Consider the following 11,479-nt stretch of genomic DNA (forward strand, 5'->3'; position numbering starts at 1 on the left):
TCAAATCTAAATGTTAAAAGAAAAGGAAACCATAGAAACTAATTCGGTGGGGAAAGGCCTTCCTAACTTGGATCCCAAGTCCAGGAGTCGTAAATGAAAACTGATAAATTCTATGTGAAACAAAAATTAAGCAAAAAATATTTTTAAAAAACTTTCAGGCCAAAAAACACTATAGCCAGCTCAAAATTCTGTAGACTAAGAAAAAAAAAATGCTCATGACTAAGGGCTAACTTTCCTAATATATAAAGAGCTCCTGGGAATTGACAGGAAGAAGACCAACAATTCAACAGAGAAATGAGCAGACAATAAATACAAATAACTCTCCACCTTATTCATGATAAGAGATAATGCAAATTTCAAAAACGGCATTTTTCACTTAATCAGCTTGGCAGAAATCCAGTGATGAACACCATGTTGCAGAGGCGGTGGGAGGCAGGCATTTGTACCACCTGCTGGTAGGGAGGGTAAGTGGCCACAGAACCTCTGTGAAGAGCAGTTTGGTAGCATGGATCAGGATTTTTTAAAGGCACGTATTTTTGGGCCTGGCAAGCCATCATTCTCTGTGACAGTTTATTGTGTGTATAAACGGGGATAGTTCCATCCAGTGGGGCTGTGGTGACAGTTGTTAGATGATAGACATGCCGACTTAAGTACAAAGTGCCTGGCACAGGGGAAGGGCTCCCAAAATGTCAGCAATAGAGTTAAGAGCTGCCAGTGCGCACCGCGTTCTTCCCAGAGGCTGCTTTTCCGTCTTACGTCACTGAGTCCTCCAGCCAGCCCCGCGCTTACCACCAGGTGGCCTCTGAAGGGACTGAGGCACACAGACATGATGTGGGTTCACTGTAAAATATGAAACATACAAGAAAGCTTAAAGAGATATAAAAAATTGTCAGTGCCACCTTCCAGAGACATCCCAATTGATACTTTCCTTCTAGTCTCTTTTCCCCCCTTCTATGCAAAAACCTGTAATCATTAGAATGGCTGATGGGCAGAAGATGGGGAAACACCACCATGAAAGCATTTTATTTTCTCCATTGACTTGGGGTGGGGGGAAGAAGACAGGAGAGGGAGAGAGAGAAGCATCAACTCATTGTTCCACTTAGTTCCATTTAGTTGTGCACGCATTCTACGTGCCCTGATCTGGGATCGAACCTGCGATCTAGGCACGCAACACGACGCTCTATCCACTGAGCCATCGAGACGGGGAAAGCATTCATTATCCCGCTTCTCTTTCTCTCCGTTTTTTTAGGACCACACCAAGAGGCGAGGCCGATTTCCCCACACCAGCGGGGAAAATTCCCCAGGACTTGGGGCCGCCACCCTCGCTGGCCTCAGGCCGGTCTCTAGGGGGCGCTGTCGCAAGGCCGGGCGGAACGAAAACGCGTTTGAACTTGGCCACCGCCGCTGCCCGTACCCGGCATCTTCAACATGGCTGCTACCCAGGATGTCCACGTCCGGATCTGTAACCAAGAAATTGTCAAATTCGACCTGGAGGTGAAGGCCCTGATCCAGGTACTGATTCTGGGGGCCCTGCTGGGCTCCAGCTGCCCGAGACCCGCGCTCCGCCGGCCTCCTGTGAGCTCCGCGGTCCCACTCCCGAGCTTTCCCTACTCGGTCAGGTCTCCCTGATCGTCCCAGATCGCTGGCTCCGCTCTGTGGCCCGCTACCTCCTCTCTGGCCCCCTCCGGCCCCTTCCCCTTGACCATTGGCCTTGACCTTCCAACCTGGTGCCGTTGGCTCGCCCTTTTCCGGGACACCCACATGTCCCTCGCCCCTGACCAGGTTTTCCCTTTGTGGCCCCGCGGACCCCTCCCATACGGACCCCTGGCTGTCGCCCTGCTCTGGACCACCTCCCAAAGTACCTGTCACCCTGTGTAGCCCCGCCTTCTGATGCCGCCCTCCCCGCCGTGGGGCAGCGTTCTGGAGGCGTGAGTCCCGCCCGCTGCTGGCCAGCTCCTCTGGGGGTGGCGCCCCGTGCCACCCAAGGCCACCTGGCACGGGAGGAACCGGGTGAAACGAACGTCACCTGGGACCGTAGTTGTGATTTTTGTCACTGAGGAAATCGAGTAAAATGGCAAGGCCTGAATCTAAAGGCAGAATAGTGGCGGAACTGGGACCCGGACGGGGAAAGACAGCTTGGAGAAGGGACTTAGGTCCTTGAGGTGCTTTGGCTTATTTGCGATAGGCAAGAGGTAGGAATTTAGAAATGGTTCCTTAACGTTTAGCAAAAAGAAACCAAGAGTTTTAAACCTTGGCTTTAGGCAAAGCGTTTCTATTTTCAACGAATGGTACTTAAACATTAGATGTAGATTCAGAGTTTGCAATTACTGTAGTTGGGGCAAAAAGTGAAGGAAAGTAGGGCCCCCCACGGAAGCAGATGCAGACTAAATCAAATTTGTGGTCTATCATATGGTGGCAGGAAGCGTGATTTAATGAGTAGGCAGAGAACAAGTGACTGGACTTGATGCGAACATTTAAACCTCCTCAAACTTCCCTTCTCCCATGTGTAAGCTACAAAATGTCAGGCCAGTTCTAAACTCTAATGAAAAAGATTGACTATAGCTAAATTACTGTGTTCCAGCTCCTCAGCTAAATGCCTTATGTACAGACATGGTCTGTGAGGTAGGTAATGTGATGAGGAAGATGAGGCACAGAGAACTCAAGTGCTTTTCTTCAAGGTTGCACAGCTAATAAGTATACAGCGAGAATCTGAATCCCCGTAGTCTGGCTCTACATCTTGCTCTAAAACCTGGTTCTAATTGTGGCTATCCGGAAACAAATTCTAAACCTGTCCTTGAATATGTCTATAAACGCTGTGATTTATGATAGATGGTTTGTAAAATCAAATTGAAGTTTATCTTGCCATACGATGCCAGGAATTTTGCACCTCGGTTTTCAAAGATCTGAAGTTAATTACTGTCACTTTTGGATTTTCATTTTAGTTGAACACACAAACTTCTTTACGGCCATCATACTTGCCAAGGTGGCGTTTGTGAAACTTTAGGAACAAATAAGGCAAGAGAGAGTTGTGCTTCTCTCTATGTTTTTATATTACCTACTCAAAATTAACTTAAAGAAGAATGAGAAAAGTGTCCATAATAATGTGTTTGTTTGTGTTGCAGAGGTAAACAACAGAAATCAGGATGGATTACAGTCAGTGGCCCGACCTTACTTGTGTCTAAGCCAGCTCTCAGTGTACAGACGGTGTTATTTCATTGCCCTGAGAAAGGCCCCCTCACCTCTTCAATATCTTCTAGGATATTCGAGATTGTTCCGGACCATTAAGTGCACTTACTGAACTGAATACAAAAGTGAAAGAGAAGTTTCAAGAGTTGCGGCACAGGATACAGGTGAGCGGCTTTAGAGCTGAGAGGCTAGGCCCTGGCCGGTTGGCTCAGTGGTAGAGTGTTGGCCTGGCTTGTGGATGTCCTGGGTTTGATTCCTGGTTAGGGCACACAGAAGTGCCCATCTGCTCCCCCCCCCCTCTCGCTTCCTCTTCTGCAGCCATAGCGCAGTTGGTTCAAACTCATTGGCCCTGGGCACTGAAGATGGCTCCCTGGAGCCTCTAGCTCGGGTGCTAAAAATAGCTGGGTTGTGACCATGGCCCCAGATGCGCAGAGCGTCGGCCCCAGACAGGGGTTGCTGGGTGGATCTCTGTTGGGGCACATGCGGTAGTCTGTCTCTCTATCTCCCCTCCTCTCACTTGGAAATGAAGAAAACATAAGTAAAAAATTTAAAAAATAGAACCGAGAGACCAAGAATGGGCACGAAGGGGGCTCAGGCCCAGCACTGACTGCTGCCTGCAAGCTGTCCAGTGTCCCCAGTGAATGTGTAAACAGTGAGGGCAAATGTACTGACCCGCTACCCAGGTTGAAACGAGGGACTCTGGCATGCAGAGCTCTGCCAGCTGTGTTAAGTGGATGGCAGGGACACCGGGGTCCTTGGAATTTGTCAACTTCAACTTCTGAGGTCACTTGAACTACTTTCTTCTCTCTGCCACTCGCTCCAGCCCACTTGCTGCAGTCCATCACCAGTGTCTCCTGGGGCTTTCTCTTCAGGCTGTCGCTTTGTCCAGCCTCTTCCTCTCTGTTTCGTGGTCACCAGTCACATCTTGTGCACATAATAACGCTCCCGAGTTTGACGGTGTTATATGGCAGTGGTCCCCAACCCCTGGGCCACGGACCGATACTGGTCCATGGGCCATTTGGTACCGGTCCGCAGAGAAAGAATAAGTAACTTACATTATTTTTGTTTTATTTATATTTAAGTCTGAACGATGTTTTATTTTTAAAAAACGACCAGATTCCCTCTGTTACATCCATCTAAGACTCACTCTTGACGCTTGTCTCGGTCATGTGATACACTTATCCGTCCCACCCTAAAGGCCGGTCCATGAAAATATTTTCTGACATTAAACCGGTCCGTGGCCCAAAACAGGTTGGGGACCATTGTTATATGTGCCATCTCAAAAGCAGCGGAACCGAAGTACCCGTTTGGATAGCGCAGGTGTTTCTGCTGCCGGGCCTCCAGGGAGAGGACCGTGGGCACAGGGCCTGCCCACCTCTGGGTGGGTGTTGGGCCCCCAGTCTCCCCGCATGTGGTGCTGGGCTGTAAAGACTTGTGCTTTTCGTGTCGCGTGGCCCAGATGCCAGCCAACAGTGTTGTTGCTTAGCCGAAGAAGACAGTCTGGTCCAAAGCTGGTCGAGAAACTGGCCATTTGGACCATCAGGAACAGTATATCTGTGTCCTGTGTGTTGCCTTCCAAAGAGTTGGTTTTTCCAGATGATGATTCTTAAAATTAAGTTGTAATCCACATTGGTTCTGGGAGGTGGAAGTTGGTGCGTCCGCCTACTCCATTGCCATCTTGCCGCTCCCGAAAACACGCAGTTTTTGATATCCCCATGCTAAGAGGGGGCCAGTCTCCTGTTTAGTGTTTGTGTTCCTTTTCATTTCTGGCGTGCGCTGTGTTCCAGGGGCGCGTCCTCCGCCCGGGGCAGCCATGCGCCGCTCGCAGCCAACCGCACTGGCTCCGAGTGTCCTCCTGTCCTCGGGCTGTGGCATTCCCCTTACTCTCTTGCCAACTCAGCTACATAGGTGTTACCTGGCATTCCTAGGTGCCCTGCTCCAGGAGGGGTTTCAAGTGCAGTTTATGATCTAGCTAGAAACGGAAGTATTGGCCGCAGGGTCATTCTCATACAGAGCTCTTTCCCCCGTAGGAGCTTGAGCAGGCGGCTAGAGAGCAAGACAGAGAGTCGGAGAAGCAGGCTCTGCTCCAGGAGGTGGAGAACCACAAGAAGCAGACACTCAGGTAGGCGGCCTGGCCTCCCGCCACGGCCTCTGCCAGCCCCGGGCCCCCCAGGAGACGCGCGCCGGGTTTGCCTAAGAAACCCGGGTTTACTGACCTCACTGTCGTCTATGCACGGACCAAGTGTTCTCTCTGGATCAGTAATTCTCAAAGAGGAGGGCACACAGGGGCCGCTGGGGAGAACTGGGCATAGTTTATAAAAGCGTATTTAATGTTATGCTGTACTTTATCTTCTTAGAACAAAACCACAGGAAGGGTCGCTATTGTAATACAGGTCCTTTTTATCAAGTACGTATAGAGAAGTGGTTCTAGAAAAAGTTCACTGAAAGTGAACCTATTTACGATGGACCAAATTTAGAAAATTTTGAATAGGACTTTATCTTAAAAAGTGAAACAAGAGGCCTGGCTGGTTGGCTCAGCGGTAGAGCGTCGGTCTGGCGTGCGGGGGACCTGGGTTCGATTCCCGGCCAGGGCACACAGGAGAAGCGCCCATTTGCTTCTCCACACCCCCCCTCCTTCCTCTCTGTCTCTCTCTTCCCCTCCCGCAGCCAAGGCTCCATTGGAGCAAAGATGGCCCGGGCGCTGGGGATGGCTCCTTGGCCTCTGCCCCAGGTGCTAGAGTGGCTCTGGTCGCAGCAGAGCGACGCCCCAGAGGGGCAGAGCATCGCCCCCTGGTGGGTAGAGCATCACCCCCTGGTGGGCAGAGCATCGCCTCCTGGTGGGTGTGCGGGATGGATCCCGGTCGGGCGCATGCGGGAGTCTGTCTCTCCCCGTTTCCAGCTTCAGAAAAATACCAAAAAAAAAAAAAAAAAAAAGTGAAACAAGAAAATGTAAACAAGTTTACGTTATATAAAATTGAGGTTATTGCGGCTGTGCACTAATACTTGATTATTTTTTGGTATTGAATTGGGGGACTTTTCCAACAACACTGACTGACGGCATGAAACAGTACCCGTCCCTTCACATTTCACTTTTGCACCATAATCATAAGAGGGTGTTTTTTTTTGTTTGTTTTTTTTTTTCATTTTTCTGAAGCTGGAAACAGGGAGAGACAGTCAGACAGACTCCCGCATGCGCCCGACCGGGATTCACCCGGCACGCCCACCAGGGGGCGATGCTCTGCCCATCCTGGGCGTCGCCATGTTGCAACCAGAGCCACTCTAGCGCCTGGGGCAGAGGCCACTGAGCCATCCCCAGCGCCCGGGCCATCTTTGCTCCAATGGAGCCTTGGCTGCGGGAGGGGAAGAGAGAGACAGAGAGGAAGGCGCGGCGGAGGGGTGGAGAAGCAAATGTGCGCTTCTCCTGTGTGCCCTGGCCGGGAATCGAACCCGGGTCCTCCGCACGCTAGGCTGACGCTCAACCGCTGAGCCAACCGGCCAGGGCCTCATAAGAGGGTTTTTAGTGCAAAAATATTTGTGGGCTCCATCATCGTCCCCGGTCCTCTGGTCGCCAGACCACTTTCTCACAGCCCCTGCAGGCCACCCTCCTCCTGGGCGGCCTTTCATCTTTGTTTGTTGGTCGGACTGTGCCACCTTTGTGTCTCTGCAGCTTCACTTCTGACGAGCGCAGGCTGGGCATCTTCCCAGCCGGCAGGAGCTGTGTGACGCCCGGCACTCAGGAGGGGACGGCTGACATACCGGCCGTGCCAGAGGCTATCTCGGTAGGGGGGGTGTGGTGACTAGTGTTGAAGTGCTTGGCTCAGGGGTGTCTTAGTGACTTGGTTTTTCCTAGGGCCTCCGAGGGCACTCAGACTGTAAACACTGAGTAGAGAGGACCCGTCATAGAAAGTGTAGCATGTTATGCCGGACAGAACCGCGTGAGAACGGCCAGTGTGCTGTGGAGGTAGAGGGCAGGGGAGAGCAGCAGGAGACCAGGGCTTCGGCCATGTGTGCGGAGACCGTGGCCACGCCTCTCTGGGTCGCCGTGCGTGTCACACCGAACAGTCAATATGCGCTTGCTGGTCTTCCCCAGTCAGTGTGAGCCCCCGAGGGCCGGCACTGTGGCTCGTCCATCTCTGCGTCGCAGGGCCCAGCAGAGCAGCCTTGCTGACCGTGTGAAAATGCCACTGGTTCTTTTTTTGTATTTTTCTGACACTGGAAACAGGGAGGCAGTTAGACAGACTCCCGCATGTGCCCGACCGGGATCCACCTGGCACGCCCACTAGGGGGCGACGCTCTGCCCACCAGGGGGCGATGCTCTGCCCCTCCGGGGCGTCGCTCTGCCACGACCAGAGCCACTCTAGCGCCTGGGGCAGAGGCCAAGGAGCCATCCCCAGCGCCCGGGCCATCTTTGCTCCAATGGAGCCTTGGCTGTGGGAGGGGAAGAGAGAGACAGAGGAAGGAGAGGGGGAGGGGTGGAGAAGCAGATGGGTGCTTCTCCTGTGTGCCCTGGCCGGGAATCGAACCCGAGACCTCCGCACGCCAGGCCGACGCTCCACCACTAAGCCAACCGGCCAGGGCCACTGGTTCTTTTTAAACATTAGGTGTGACACGGCAGAGCCGCCACTGCTGAGGCATTGGAGGCTCACCTGGAGGCCCAGCCCAGGGCTGCTGGCGGAAACCCCATTCATTCTCGTTCTCTGCTGGACTGAAATACGTATTTCAGGGCCAGCACGGTTGGTGCAAGCCCGCGGCATCCCAGTTCTAGAGCATGGACTTGGGCCTCTGAGGGACCTGCGTCACTCTCCCTGGTCCCTTGACAAGGGCTGCCTGCTGCCTGCAGGCCGTGCTCCCCAGATCGGTGCTGTCCCTCCCAGGAAGGGTGGGCAGCGCACGGGAAACGTCATGTCGCACCAGGCCCTGCCTGTTCGGGGTGCCTGTGTCATCTGCGATCTGTCTGTGGTACGTGAAGCACAGCAGACTTTGAAGAAATGTTGGGGGAAATAGCCTTTTTGTGATTTTTCTACTTCTTCCAACATGTACTGGCTGAGCAGTTAATGGGCCAGAAACTGCTGTTGCAGGTCCTGCTGATGCAAACACGGGCAAGGCCGGCTCTCCAGGGCATCCCCCCACCCCGTGCCATGCCGTGACCAGACAGCCCCCTCGGGCTGCCCGGGAGAGAGGGCCAGTTGCGGGCAGTAGGAGAGCATCCCCGAGGCAGCCAGGGTTGAGATGAGAGGTGCTGGGTCCTGAGCTGCAGCAGTTGCCAGGGCAACCAGGGTGAAGCAGCGGGAGGTGGGGTTGGACTTCGTGGACCACCCAAGGTGCCGTGGCCATCACTCCACGCCAGAAGGAAGAACTGCTGTGACATGGATTGTCAGCCTGATGGAGCCCACAGAGACTCACGCGTGCTTTCCTCTGATTCCAGCAATCAGACGTCATGGAGGAAAGCAAATCTCACCTGCAAAATCGCAATCGACAACCTGGAGAAAGCAGAACTTCTCCAGGGAGGAGACCTTTTACGGCACAGGTATCTCTCTCTCTGTTCGTGAAGGCAGCTCCAGGTACGTCCCCACCTGCCGTCCCCGAGGGCAGGCTCAGCACACACCCTGTCGCCATGGACCGTGAATGTTTAGAAGATGTGTATGAATTTGATAAATTGGAACATGGGGTCTCATCTGCACTTGGGGCTTTCTTGCAGCCAGGCTTCTGTTGACATTCCTCCTCCTCTGGACTTCTAGGAAAAGCACCAAAGAGAGCCTGGCCCAGACGTCCAGCACCATCACAGAGAGCCTCATGGGGATCAGCAGGATGATGTCCCAGCAGGTGCAGCAGAGCGAGGAAGCCATGCAGACGCTAGGTAGAGCCGGGCCTGAGGGAGGAGGCTCCCCCCGGACACATCCTGGGCCTGGAGCCCGGCCTGGCCCCGCCTCAGGCTCCTCCACCGCCACCTCCCCCTCCCACCCGAGCCCCCTCCCCTCCCCGCTTGTGTGGCTTCTCATTTCCACGATGGTGTGCTTTCACTCACAGTGAGATGGGCTGCCCGTGTTTCTCTTGGTTTTTCTAGCTGTAATCCCCACTGAAAGGTTCCCAGTAGAAGCACTCCCAGGGCCTCACGTGAGAAGTGAGGGGTCCACGGTGTGGGTGCCCGCAGCTAGGGGAGGGCCTGGGGTCTGTTCTGTAACCTTGTCGCTCTCCAAGCCGACGGGCCACAGGGAGCTGCCTTCCTGGTTTCGTCCTTGTTTGGCCCTTGTTCCCCACCCCTCTGGTCGCCTCTGTTCACCGGCTCTGCTTCTGCTGGGGGACCAGGCTCAGAGAGCAGGCTGACTGGGAGCCCCGCCGGCAGTGCCAGTGTCACCGTCTCCTTCCCGCAGTCCCTGAGTCAGGCCCGCCCTCTTATGTTTCAGTCACCTCTTCCCGGACCATCCTGGACGCCAATGAGGAATTCAAGTCCATGTCGGGGACCATCCAGCTGGGACGGAAGCTCATCACGAAGTACAACCGCCGGGAGCTGACGGATAAGCTTCTGATCTTCCTGGCCCTGGCCCTTTTTCTTGCTACAGTTCTCTACATTATAAAAAAGCGGCTGTTTCCATTTCTGTAACACCTGAGGGCTGCCAGCGTTTGCCCTTTAAGCTCCGGTGTCAGGACCCAGCCACGCTCCTGAGCTCTGTTCCAGGCTGCCAACCGATCCAGCTGCCCCATTGGTTCCGACTGCCCGGCAGGTCGGAGGTGACAACCTCCCCGCCCCCAGGTGCTTGCAGGCGGCCACCTTGCCGAGGGCGGGCAGAGCAAGGGGAAGCCTGTCGTCAGGGAACCAGCAGGGACGGGCTCCGGGAGCCATTGCACACTGCGGAGGCTGCGACCTGGGGCACTCAGACACCACCCTCAGGGACTTGATGTTGCCCCCCCCTCCCGCTGTGGCCTCCATGCGGATCCGGTGGAGGGAAGAGAGAACCGGGGAAAGGGTGCTGAAAGCGCGCATCTTTCCCTTAAATAAACTTGACTGTATTCACTAGACTGAAGTGCATTTGGTTTTACAAGGTATCCCTCCAGGAGTTTGTGTGCCTCTGTTGTTGATGTCCAGATTTCTAGGATATGAACTCTGATCATTTATTTGTTCATGCAGCAAAGCGGTATGAAGCGACAGCCACACGTGGTGTATCACAGACACTGCCGACCGTTACAAACACTGATACAGCACTCATGGCCTCTCCCTGGAGGAGTGAGACCCCGCTGGCACGGTGGGCGGGCAGCAGCCCCCCCCCCCGGAGGCAGTGCAGCCAGCATCAGATGAGGCCAACGCAGACAACCTTCTCTTCCTGCGCACCACGGCCCGGCCCGGCTTGGGTGCACTGTCGCAGAGTCTGGCCCACACCTTTCTCTTTGAGGTCCAGAGCTAAATATAACCAAGGAGAGTGAAGCTAGTGATAAGCTGAGGCCGGCCTGGGCCTGAGTCCTGCTGAGGCCAAAGGGACAGGGCGCTGGCTTGGCCAGCCTGGAGACGTTAGCGTGTCTGCCATGGGCCTGGCTAACCTCGCGCAGGAATCCCAGCCTCGCCCACTATTTATAGCCCAGAGGCCCTGGGAAGGGGCGGGGTGGAGGCAGATGGGGAGGGGGACAAGAGGAGGGGAAGAGCGTGGGCTTGGGAGCTTGGCTCAAAGACTTGGCTCTACTACTCACGGACCACGTGGCCACGTTCAAGTGACCTGATGTCACTGAGCCTCAACATCCCACCTGTACTGTGGGGCCCCCCATATAGACACTCGCAGTCAAGTTGAGAATCAAACGAGGGTGTAAAGTGGCAAGCACAGCTCCCATGTGACCGCAATGGCATCCCCAAATGCCGGACTCTGGGCCCCAAAGTCCCTGCGGCAAACAGCCAGGGCTTCTGGGTAAGCTGGCCCGGGCATCCAAAGTTCTGTTTAGATCTGTTCGATCAGCGGGGACCACAGTTAAGGGCTCGGTTCTGCAGTGCCAGACCGTCGTGGGACCCAGTTACGAGATGGGCTTCGCGCTGCAGACTGATGGCTAGGGTCTGATTAAAGTGTGTGCGTGCTTACACTGTCTATGTGTCATCCTTAAACCGCTTCTGGCCCCAGGTGATACCGGGTGCAAATTAAGCACGCATGTCTTATTTATAGTCAAATTAAAGCTGAGAATAAGGCACAGATGGGAGATTCCCGCTCAGATTCCAGCTGTAAGAGCAGCAGATGGATGTTATCAAGTTCGGATTTTCTTAACATTTCTTTCCTGCTTCACGCTAATTGTCAACATCCTCCGCACAACATGGAAA

At 54.2% G+C, this 11,479-nt stretch overlaps 1 protein-coding gene and 1 long non-coding RNA gene across 2 annotated transcripts; one reads left to right on the top strand and one right to left on the bottom strand.

The window, feature by feature from the left end:
- Positions 1–407: 407 nt before the first annotated feature.
- Positions 408–1,975, bottom strand: LOC136333729 (uncharacterized). Its single transcript, XR_010731081.1, has 3 exons — positions 1,863–1,975; positions 1,415–1,460; positions 408–840 (listed from the first exon to the last, which is right to left on the bottom strand). It is a non-coding gene; the product is annotated as an uncharacterized lncRNA (long non-coding RNA).
- On the top strand, positions 1,417–11,245 carry BNIP1 (BCL2 interacting protein 1). The gene is made up of 6 exons (XM_066273299.1): positions 1,417–1,512; positions 3,258–3,350; positions 5,217–5,308; positions 8,612–8,713; positions 8,925–9,043; positions 9,591–11,245. The coding sequence occupies exons 1-6, from the start codon at positions 1,429–1,431 to the stop codon at positions 9,785–9,787; spliced, it is 687 nt and encodes a 228-aa protein (XP_066129396.1). The 5' UTR covers positions 1,417–1,428; the 3' UTR covers positions 9,788–11,245.
- The last annotated feature ends 234 nt before the right edge of the window (positions 11,246–11,479 follow it).

Source organism: Saccopteryx bilineata, chromosome 4 (genome assembly GCF_036850765.1).
Source record: "Saccopteryx bilineata isolate mSacBil1 chromosome 4, mSacBil1_pri_phased_curated, whole genome shotgun sequence".
Taxonomy (NCBI): domain Eukaryota; kingdom Metazoa; phylum Chordata; class Mammalia; order Chiroptera; family Emballonuridae; genus Saccopteryx; species Saccopteryx bilineata.